The sequence below is a fragment of the Monodon monoceros genome, unplaced genomic scaffold (assembly GCF_005190385.1).
Source record: "Monodon monoceros isolate NGI ecotype Baffin Bay Population unplaced genomic scaffold, NGI_Narwhal_1 Super_Scaffold_22, whole genome shotgun sequence".
NCBI lineage: Eukaryota > Metazoa > Chordata > Mammalia > Artiodactyla > Monodontidae > Monodon > Monodon monoceros.
Window position 1 is genome coordinate 108,949,393 of NW_021703779.1, and position 11,303 is coordinate 108,960,695.

Sequence of the window (11,303 nt, forward strand, 5' to 3'; positions counted from 1 at the left end):
TGTGTGTGTGTGTGTGTGTGTGTGTGTGTGTGTGTGTGTGTGTGTGTGTGTGTGTATGGCCTGTTTGCCCCTGAAGAATATAAATATGTTAGAATTTTAATATGTTTATATTGCTAAATGCCAGCAATCAAAATTGGCACATCGTGGGCACTCAACACATGCTTGATTTGCTAGATATTGTTTTAAAAAAGACTTTTAAGCAAATGCAACTTAGAATAGCACAGACTAAGTACCTCAATTTAAGAGAATGCAATGCACAATTTTAGAACCGGGTTTGACTTTCAGTATCATCCCAGTGATCTTCCATGACTTACTCTTCAGTTTTTTATTACATATGAGCAGCTCAAGAGGCTTCAAATCTAAGGACTGAATATATGTGAGTCAAGCCCTGCCAACCTTTCTACTCTTCTTTTCCCTTTTTCTGTGTTCTAATGTATTTTGACAAAGTTGTAAGTGTTTACTGAATCATTGGTCTCCCAAGGCCCTCCTGATGGAAGAACGATAGGATGGTTCAAAATTGCTCATGTGTTTGTGTTGCCATGTGAACTTTTCCCTGAGAGGGAGTATTAACACTGAGACTCTGGCCCCAGCTTGGTATCTTCTGTGAAGATGGATACTGATAGATGACACTCAAAATGACCTTCTCTTCAAATGTGGGTTAAATGTAGTTTGTTAGCCCCAGACTTGGGCTAGAGCAGAAGGCATAGGCCAGGGCAGTTACTGCTATTTATGTTACAGACCTCGGTTCTCATTAAAGTATTTATTGGCAGAATAACTTTGGCTTTGTCTTCATTTACTGTTTTCTCATTTGCCAAATCTTTATATTATATTCTCCAGAAAGCAATAAAGAGAAGGTGACTATGAAGTTGAGTCTGGACTCCCAAAGCACATTTATGGGAATGGACTAAGTACATTGTGCTTTCCCATTGCCATTCATTGTCATAAGGCCACTTGTAAACATCAGACAAGTGGTTCTATCCTAAAGAATGCATAAACAAACAAGGGGCTTATTTGGAAGTTTCCACAGATAAAATGCTTAAAGGCTTAAAAAGAGGCTTAAAATAGAACCCTGTGTGCAGGGTTCTAATTGTCTTACAGGCAAAAAGTTCTGGCTACTTTCTTGTACCAGAATAGTGCCTACCACATTGTAGGCACTCAAATATTTGTGAGATGAATACTTTAGTTCTCATCTTTATCCATTCATTCATTTGTTCAACAAACATTTATTGTTATCTATTATGTCTTAGATGCTGGGGATGTAAAAATAAATTAAAACATAGTCTCTGATTTCAAGGTCACATTATAGTAGGAGAAACAGACATGTAAGTAGGTACTAAGTACAGTACAGTAGGTACTAAGTACTGTCTGAGAGATGAACTAAGTGCTGTAGAAGCACAGAGGAGGAAACAGACAGTTACCTAGGGGACTGGCCAAAGGCTTCATAGTGGAGGTGACAGTTGTGCTAAAAAGCAGATGTTACCAGGTAGATAAGGCAGGGAAGGACATTCCAGGCAGGGGAATGGGGGAAATTTCAGCATGGCTGAAATAAAGCGTTATGGTTTTCAAATACCACCTGAGGCAGAATCACCTGGAGATCTTGTGAAAATGTAGATTCTTGCACCCTGTCACCTGAGATCCTAACCTTATTTGGGGCAAAAGCATTTGCTTTTGTCATAGGCACTTGACGGAGGGTGATCCTTAGATTACACTTTGTGAAGCACTTGTAAAGAAATATGGGCTAGGGACTTCCCTGGTGGTCCAGTAGCTAAGGCTCCGCCCTCCCAATGCAGGGGGTCTGGGTTCGATCCCTGGTCGGGGAACTAGATCCCGCATGCATGCCACAACTAAGAAGTCCATATGCCACAACTAAGAGCCCACATGCTGCAACTAAGCCCCGGTGCAGGGCTTCCCTGGTGGCGCAGTGGTTAAGAATCCGCCTGCCAATGCAGGGGACATGGGTTCGAGCCCTGGTTCAGGAAGATTCCATATGCCACGGAGCAACTAAGCCTGTGCGCCACAACTACCGAGCCCACGCGCCACAACTACTGAAGTCCACACGCCTAGAGCCCGTGCTCTGCAACAAGAGAAACCACTACAATGAGAAGCCTGCACACCACAACCAAGAGTAGCCCCACTCGCCGTAACTAGAGAAAGCCCGTGCGCAGCAACGAAGACCCAACGCAACCAAAAATAAATAAATAGATTAATTAAATTAAAAAAAGATCTGGTGCAGCCTAAATAAATAAATAAATATTTTAAAAAAATAAGGTGATTTGAAAACAGAAAAGTAATGTTAATTAAAAAAAAAGAAATATGGGCTAGAATGAAAGGAAATTAGAATAGTGTGGCCAAAAGGGTCAAATTGTGAAGGGTCTCTATATATCCTAAGAAAGAGTTTGGCTTTTATCCTGGAGGGAGGGGCCAGGCAAAGGAAGTTTAAAATAGAGAATAATATAACCAGCTTTTATTTTTTAGGAAGATAATCCTTGTGTGGAGGGTAGCCTGGAAGGGAGCAACCTAAACAAGGTTAAGCCCCACTGAGCTTTACTCCCCTTTTTGTACAGGTAGACAAAATAGGGTCCAGAAAAGCTAAGAAAATTTGTCCTAAGTCACATAGCCTGATTATGGCAGATTTGAGGCCAGCACATAGTTGTCAGATTCTACCACCCCACAGTGTCTTCTTAATTGTCAATCTAAAGTACTACCTTTTCAAAATAAATTTTAATAGACTTAATTTTTAGAGAAGTTTTAGATTCATAGCAAAATTGTGTGGAAGATACAGAGATTTCCTGTGTACCTCCTACCCCCGCATACATGCAGCTTCCCCTTGATCAAAATTCCTCACCCAGGGTGATTCATTTGTTACAGTCAATGAACCTACATTGGCACATCATTATCAGTTCACATCCATCATTTATATTAGGGTTCACGCTCAGTGTTATACATCCTGTGGGTTTTGACAAATGTATAATGACATGTATGCACCATTATAGTATCATACAGAATAGTTTCACTATCCTAAAAATCCTCTGTGCTCTGCCTATTCAGTCTTCCCTCTCCCCCAAACCCCCAGAATCCACTGATCATTTCACTGTCTCTATGGTTTTGCTTTTTCCAGAGTGTTATATAGTTGGAATCAAACAGTATGTAACCTTCTTAGGCTTATATGGGCTATACTATATATAAGTATATATCACTTAGTAATATATACTTAAGGTTCCTCCATGTCTTTTCATGGCTTTATAGCTCATTTTCTCTTTTTTCTTTCTGAATGTACCACAGTATATTTATCCATTCACCTACAGAAGGACGTCTTGGTTGCTTCCAAGTTTTGGCAGTTATGAATAAAGCTGTTATAAATATTCATTTGCAGGCGTTTATGTGGACACAAGTTTTCAGCTCATTTGGTTAAATACCAAGGAGTGCAATTGCTGGATTGTATGGTAAGCATATGTTTAGTTTTGTAAGAAACTGCTAAACTATCTTCCAAAGTGGCTTATAAAGCTTTTATGTGCCAGATACTGTTTTAAGTGTATTATGTTTATAAAACTGTTTACATCCTTTCAACGACCCTATGAGATAGGTACTATTCTTATTTTTCAGGTGAGGAACTGAGGCACAGAAAGGTAAAAACTTCATTCCTAGGAAATGGCAGAGCCAGGATTCTAACCCAGGCCATCTGGGTCATGAGCCCATGCTTATAATCACCATGCTAGAGGTGTACTGACTTAGCCTTGTCCAGGGTCACTTAAAGTTTATGGCAGGTGAGCAGTAAAAAATACTGATTTCATTAGTTCCCCTGTCTTTATAGCACCCTGGGAGAAAGAAGGTCAGTGGTCGTTGTGGTTGATCACTCTTCGACACTTAACTGTAAGACTAGATTTAAATTACTTTCCTGGAGACCTGTGACTGCAAATATATCATTTTCTTCTTATTCTCCACTTTCTACTGCTTCCTTATGTTTCCTTTGTTGGCCTTTCTTCTCCATGACCTCCTTCCTCACTAGCCCCCTCTTCCTCCCCAGTCTAAGTGAGCATACCATACACACAGGAGTTTGTTCTTGTTGTATGTAATACTATTTATTGAAGAACAGATGTCACTGATTTCTTTTTTTTAAAGTCTTTATTGAATTTGTTACAATATTGCTTCTGTTTTATGTTTTGGTTTTTGGCCCCGAGGCGTGTGGGATCTTAGCTCCCTGACCCGCACCCCCTGCATTGGAAGGTGAAGTCTTAACCACTGGACTGCCAGGGAAGTCCCAGATCTCACTAATTTCAAATTGAGTAATTTGAACATGGGACTAGACTTCTCACCCTCTTTCCTCCCATGCAAAGAAGTCTGCTGTTAGGCTTATAAATTTATGGGAGGAATGATTAAACTTCTAAGAACCTGATTATAAATACTTCTTTTCTATTCACTAAAACATATCCCTTAAGGGATAATATTTTTGATCTTCATATCTTCTCAGTTAGCATGGCCACTCACATTAATCTTAATTCCTGAGGTTTCAGTAAAGGATATCTCTTCTCTCTATCCAGTGTCTCAGATCAGCATCAGAATTCAGTTGTATTAGGGGCTGTGCCTAACTCATTATAAACACTCTTCATGCATCCTTGGCTCTCCCGTTTATTTAGCAAATAAGAAAAACAATTTAACACATCATTGCATAAGATTACTAAGGGACCTGGTAATCTTAAAGTGGTAGTTGGAATTTTGGATCATGAGCCCGTTTTCCAAATTTGAAATAACCTCACAGCCATTCAGCTCTAATTTCTTGGTTCAGTTTTCTTACTTTTTAAACCACCTCTGAGATGACAGAGATGACTGAGATGACATCAGTTTGCTCTTCCATAGGATGTGCTTTAGTATTTGTCGAATGGCTCAGTGGGCAAATCCGCAAAACTATTATGAGTGGTAAAAGCACAATGAACAGTTTTGTAAGACAGCATGGCATTTTACTGGGCCGATGACTGTTATCTCAGCATGTTCATCATCTTTTTAGTGCCATAATGTCAACTCAGTTGAGATAGAACTGGAACCAATATGGATTTATTATATTAAATGGGAAAGATAATTCAATCATGGAACTATTGGGTAACACCCACCAAATGAAAAGAAACCTAAAAAATTAGAGAACCCCCCAGCCCCCAGGTTCTTGGTCTGATTTTAGTCCCTCTGGAGCTTTGGAGCAAATGAATTCTGCCCGCGCCATTGTGTAGAAGGCATTTTGAAAGAAACAGGAGCTGCTTTGTGCATTAAAACAGACTCTGAGACCCTTAGCAGCTGCATTAGTTGTTTCTAGGACTCCTCATGAGAGGGCTCTTTGAGCTCAGTGGCTGCTTATGGTCCCAACAGCTTGTAAATCCAGTGAACATATGGCTGGCTAGTAGCATGTTAAGCTCTCCCACACTTCACCCTGCCACAGTGGATCCATTAGGTGGAGCACGTATTTCCTGGTCAGCAAGGCTGCAAGACCATGGCTTCGAGGCTTCAGCTGCATGAAGACCTGGCTCCTGGCTCCATGTGATCATATTTTCATATTCTCGTGCCTATTTAGCATTTTATGGTATTGCACAAAGCCACTATCAGAAGATTTTAAGAGTGAAAACACACTGAAATTGGTATCTGTATATCACACGATGCTGTATCAATGATGCAGTTGTCCTGTGAGGGGTGTTGTTAGACTGCTGTGTCCCATTAGTCCAGAATTCTGGATTTGCAGATTAACTCTAGCAGTAGGGCATAGCAACAGGTTCCTCTTGTTAAAAAAAAAACTGGTCAGCCCCCTTGGTATGGTTTATGCTTTCAGGAAGCCATGCACTTTTATTTCTTTGAGATATTCATATCACTGTGGTCTGCTCATTTATGGCTCACTTTTGACTTCTCATAGCAAATATCCTAGGGAAACATTACCTTTCAAGAAAGGCCAGCAAAAGTATGAATCAAAATTCTTATAAGTGTTTAATGCTCCTTGACCTAGTAATACTACTTTGGAGAATTTTATCTTAGGGGATTAAACAGACATGTCAAAGATTTATATACAAGGGTATTTACAGTGGTATTATAACAGTGAGAAATTGGAAATAACATAAACGTACAACTATAGAAAAATGGTTAAAATATTATATACTCATGTTGAAAAACATGCAACCCTTAGAACTCATGTTTTTGAAGAAAGCTTAATGACATAGGAAAACAGCACAATATAATATTAAGTGAAGAAAACAGATGAAGGAAAATAACAGTGATCATCTCTGGGTGGTATAATTATGGGTAACTTTATGATTTTCTGTATATTCAAAAATTTCTAAAATGAAAAAAATTGCTTTTATAATCAGAAAAAAAAATAATGAACATCATGTATACATCAATATATAGCTCTAAAAGAAATCCAGGAAAGCTGGAGTAGTTTTAGCACCTAGCCCTCAGTAAATGCTTGTGGGGTAGGTAGATGGATGGACAGATGAATGAATGAATGCCAGCTGACACTTGTAGGTACCATCATTGAGTTTATATGATTGCAAGAAATAACAAATGAAGATTTATTAATTAAAAGGAGAAGATTCCAGACCAGTCAGCCATTTGAAGGATGACATGGAAGGTACTGAAGGAGTCACAAAATAAGTGAGTGGCTGATGGCAGCAAGGGGTTGGGTCTGGCCTTGGGCCCATTGCTGTTCTCATTGCCCAGCTGTCAACACCATGTTTCCTCTTGTTCTGTGTGTCCTTGAAGTATCTCTTGAGCCTGCTGTTTTCACTGGTCTCTGTTTAGTTTGGCCAGTGACTGAGCAAGTGAGTCACAAGTTCATTTCCCATGTGAACCAGTAAACACTTCACCATATAGGAAGAAGATATCCCAAGGCTAACTCTGGCTGGCCAACTCTCAGAGATGGGCTTTTTGGTCATGTGGACAAGCAGGAGAGTGTTGGTGGATCAGGGCAACCTGCCTCTAACATTTGTGAAACCACTCAAAATGACCCTGTCCAGAGGGCTGTGTGTACTGTTCTTGAGGGTAGCCCTCTGAAACGGAGGTATGCTGTACATAACATTAGCTAGCCAAGGAATTAGTATAAAACTTAGTCATGTCACAATGTTTTTTAACGGATTCACAATAAGCTTTTCATGGAAATTATAGATGGGACCAATTGATCTACATTCTGTCCTACAAGGTCTTAATATCTTTTTGGCTATTTTGATCAAATTGCTGAACAGGATCTGGCTTCTCTGCAAGTCCATCAGGAGACAACATTTGATGTGTGAATGAAATCTAAATGTCTCCACTCCAGTGCCTTCCCTCATCTGTACAGGAGCCTGCGTCAAAGAAAGCCATTAGACTCTTTAGCATAGCATTCTGTATCTCTGCTCTTGGTGGCTTATTAAACACAGTGTTCTTAATTGCGGTTACTCTTAAACCCAAGAATATGGTAACAGTGCCTTGTTTGTATCTGCTCTGTCTTGATCCTGCTAAAGTATTAGATTTATGTTTGTCTTTTCCAGCCTGAGTCACCTCTCATCACTCATTTTTCCTAATGTCTGCAGATGTGACGGATTCCCTTAAATTGGTCAGCTGAATGTTTTATTCTTTAGGTTTTTTAAGGAAGAGGAAGAGAACATTTTCTGAGTACTAACAATGTGCTGTGGTGTACTAGGCATTTTCATATGCATTGTCTGGATTAATCGTCACTATAGCCAAATAAGGTAGGCATTATCATCCCAATTTTACAAATGAGGAAACTGTGGCCTTGAGAATTTGAATGACTGAATCATAATTTGAACACTGCTCTGTTGGATTTCAAAGCCTGTGATTTTCCCACTGCGCACACTGACTCCCAGGAATAGCAGGGTTTTTTAGACTGAACCTCATAACACAACAATCAGCTGGCCTCCCCTCAGCTCCTGCCTTTCTCCTGTAACTAGCTTCTATTCCACTTTGCTTGTGTTACCTTGGGAAGATCAGTCCTTTGCAGCAAGGCCAGGAAATTAAGCTTTGAACCACCAGTAAGGAGGGCATTGATTTGAGCCTGCTTTCAATTTTGTCCCCAAACCCAGTTATTATTTGTGTTTGTGTTTGGTACCAAATCCCAGACAAATCAATTCATACTGTTTTGGTTTCTTCTGCCCTTTTTTGTTGTCCACTCAGCAGCTTTCTAGGGAGATAATCTAGTTGAGGGCCTTAAGAGACAAACTCTCTAGGAATGTACTGTGGAGACCAGGAGGTTGTGGAAAGGGTTGCAGGAAAGCTCAGGAAGGCTGAGTGTGGTTCCTGGGTTTCTTCCCCACTCTATTCTTGTAGTTTCTGCTGCCAGGGTTGCCCAGGGGGAGCCTGAGTATAATTCCCAGTTGCCAACAGTCATTTTCTGTACCTGCAAGAAAGCAGGATAAGGCTGGTCTCCTGGGCCATTTTGGAGACATCCTTTTATGCAACTGAGTTTCTTAGGAAAATGCAAATTTGGGAGTAAATGGAAGAAGGTCAATCTCTGAGGAGCAAAGTGGGTCCAGTGTGGAGGGCTTGGCAGTGCCTTTTTTGGTACCTACCCCTTTTTTCCCTTTCTTTCCTTTCAATGTCTCAGAATCTGTGGTTTGGCATCGTCATCAGCAAGTAGCTACAAGTGACATAAGAGGCCAACTGAGGGGAAGGGGCACCACAGAGTTAGGAAGGTGGTGGGTTGGAGGGGTAACAGCAGAAATAATTACAAGACAGGTGATTCGCCAAAGAAACACTGTTTTGAACACCGTGAAGTGTGGAAAAAGACAAGCTTTAGTATCTAATTCAGGTTCCTACATTCATACAACCTCACTACATAAAATGTCTGATTTACATCAGGGAGGGCAGGACCCCTCATTTCACCAAAGCAATCACTGTAGTACACAGTTAAAAAGAACAGAACCTCATTTCTCTAGTGCTGTGCTTTCTAATATGATAGCCACTGGCCACGTGTAGCTCTTGAGCATTGGCTAGTTTGAATTGAGGTATTCTATAAGGGTAGAATATACACCAGACTTCAAAGATTTAGCATGAAAAAAATAGGGTAATAATCTTTTATACTGATTACATGTTGAATTAATGTTTTAGATATATTGAGTTAAATGAAACATTATTTTCGCCTGCTTCTTTTTTTTTAACCTTTTTAACATGACTACTAGAACATTTAAGATTACATAGGTGGCTTGCATTAGACTTCTATTAGACAGTGCTGCTCTAGTGTATTCAAAAATAAGATTTGAGTTTAAGCATCTTTCCAGTAGTACACTTCTTGCTTTAAGTCAGTATACCTCTACAGGAGAAACAGACTCATTGCAAAAGAAGGGCAGGGAGGAATGGAGATTTGCAAATGGGGAAGCTGATTATAGAGGGAAGTCAGCACCCTGCCTTAGTTACCTCTCAGTCTGAGGTAAGGAGGTGCAGGGGGTGGTCAGTTGCTGGAAGCAAGTGCTCTCTTTTCCCTAGCTCCACCTGGTCTCCTAGCTGGGGCTCTGAGAAGGGAGAGAGGGGCACTTTGAAACTTGTCTGCCCTTACCATCTTAGCCGTCAAGCTCTGAGTGGGAGATGGTGGTGATGTGACGGGCACTTTCCCTGGGCCCCTGTGGGCCACCATCCCTGGCTGAGAGAAGGAGGAGGAATGCGGCGAGCCCCTTCTTCATTCCCAGGGCCATCTGGGAGAACTGTTGCCGTATCTCCTTCTGCCAATAGGCATAGATGAGTGGGTTGAGCAGGGAGTTGCCCACACCAAGCAGCCACAGGTACCGTTCCAGCACTGGGTAGAGGTGGCACTCCTGGCAGGCCACCTGCACAATGCTAGTGATAAGGAATGGGGTCCAGGACAGAGTGAAGCTGCCAATGAGAACGGCCACAGTGCGGACAGCCTTGAAGTCACTGGGGGTCCGTGGGGGCCGGTGAGCCCCGGCTGGGGCTCCCGCATGCTCCGTCTTGCGGATCTGCTGGCTGTGCATGGAAGCAATCTTGAGCATGTCACAGTAGAAGAAGACAAAGAGGAGCAGGGCTGGGAAGAAGCCAACGCAGGAGAGGGTCAGCACGAAGCGCGGGTGAAACACAGCGAAGAAGCTGCAGGGCCCCTTGTAGGCGGTCTGCTGGAATACGCGGACCCCGAGTGGGAGGAAGCCAATGAGGTAAGACACCAACCACAGCCCGGCAATGCAGGCCCTGGCCATGAGCCCATTCATGATCTGGAAATAGCGGAGGGGCTGCTTGATGGCAAGGTACCTGTCAAAGGCAATCAGCATGACCGTGAGGACAGAGGCAGCTGCAGAAGAAGTGACAAATGCCATCCGAAGGCTGCACAGGGTCTTCTGTGTGGGCCGAGCCGTGCTGGAGAGCTGGTCTGTGACTATGCCAGAGATGGCCAGGCCAAGCGAGGTGTCAGCCACAGCCAGATTCAAGGTGAAGCTGAGACCGACACCATCATTCTTGTGGATCAACGACAGCACAGCCATGACCACTAGGGCATTAGCAGCAATAATGAGGGAGGCCAGGATAGCAAGGATCACTCCAAATGAGAAAGATGACTCCATGTCTTGAAGTGGCAGTATTTCCACTTACCAGGGCATGCTGGCTCTCCAGCTCAAATTTTCATGGCGGGGAGGCAGAGCAGTGGGTTCAGAGCTGCAACGCAGTGCCGGCCATCGCTGGCAGTCCAGGCCGGCAGCTTCCTTTCTTTGGGATACTGCTGGTCACTGAGAATCACTCCCCGTCTCGTTTTCAGTCCTCAGCCTCTTGCCTCTCCAACTCTCTGAAGGCAGCAATCCCAGCGCAGACGTCTCCCTGGGTCCTGAGCTAGTCCCTCCTCCCACCACCAAGTTACTAGACAACTCCCAAGTACCTGCTGCCCGTTGTCTCGCCAGGCTCTCTCCCTTCACTGATGTTTCAAGGACTTTGTTTGGAGAGACTCGGACATTCATCAGGTCTTCCGTCTGGCAGAATATATAATTGATTCTAATCACACTTTTTCTTTCTCCATAGCTTGATCTTAGATGTCCACTTCTTTTCTTCCTAAGCCTCAAGTTCTAGCTTAACAACTAATCTCAGTTTAATTAAGCATTTGCTTAATAACAAATTCTCAGTTACTATTATGTCTGCTTTTAATCAAGCAAGATGATCATAATCAGTTGAAGTGGGAAGTGGGGCAGACAAGCTATTTTAGGGTCCAGCATACTTTCAGGGGAGTTACCACACGCTTAGGCTCTTTCTTTTTTTTTCTTTTTAACATCTTTATTGGAGTATAATTGCTTTACAATGGTGTGTTAGTTTCTGCTTTATAACAAAGTGAATCAGCTATACATATACAT

General features: G+C 42.2%; 2 protein-coding genes across 4 annotated transcripts in view; one reads left to right on the plus strand and one right to left on the minus strand.

Moving 5' to 3' along the window:
* Positions 1-772, plus strand: part of SLC25A14 (solute carrier family 25 member 14) — a 36,855-nt gene extending 36,083 nt beyond the window's left edge. For all 3 annotated transcript variants that reach the window (XM_029240544.1, XM_029240545.1, XM_029240546.1), the window contains one exon: positions 322-772. In XM_029240544.1, coding sequence (XP_029096377.1) covers positions 322-363 — 42 coding nt within the window. In that variant the 3' untranslated portion in view covers positions 364-772. The remainder of the gene's footprint in view (positions 1-321) is intronic.
* Positions 773-9,431: 8,659 nt separating this feature from the next.
* GPR119 (G protein-coupled receptor 119) lies at positions 9,432-10,611 on the minus strand. Its single transcript, XM_029241163.1, has one exon. It carries the CDS (start codon positions 10,527-10,529, stop codon positions 9,522-9,524), a length of 1,008 nt encoding a protein of 335 aa, XP_029096996.1. The 5' UTR covers positions 10,530-10,611; the 3' UTR covers positions 9,432-9,521.
* Between the last annotated feature and the right edge of the window lie 692 nt (positions 10,612-11,303).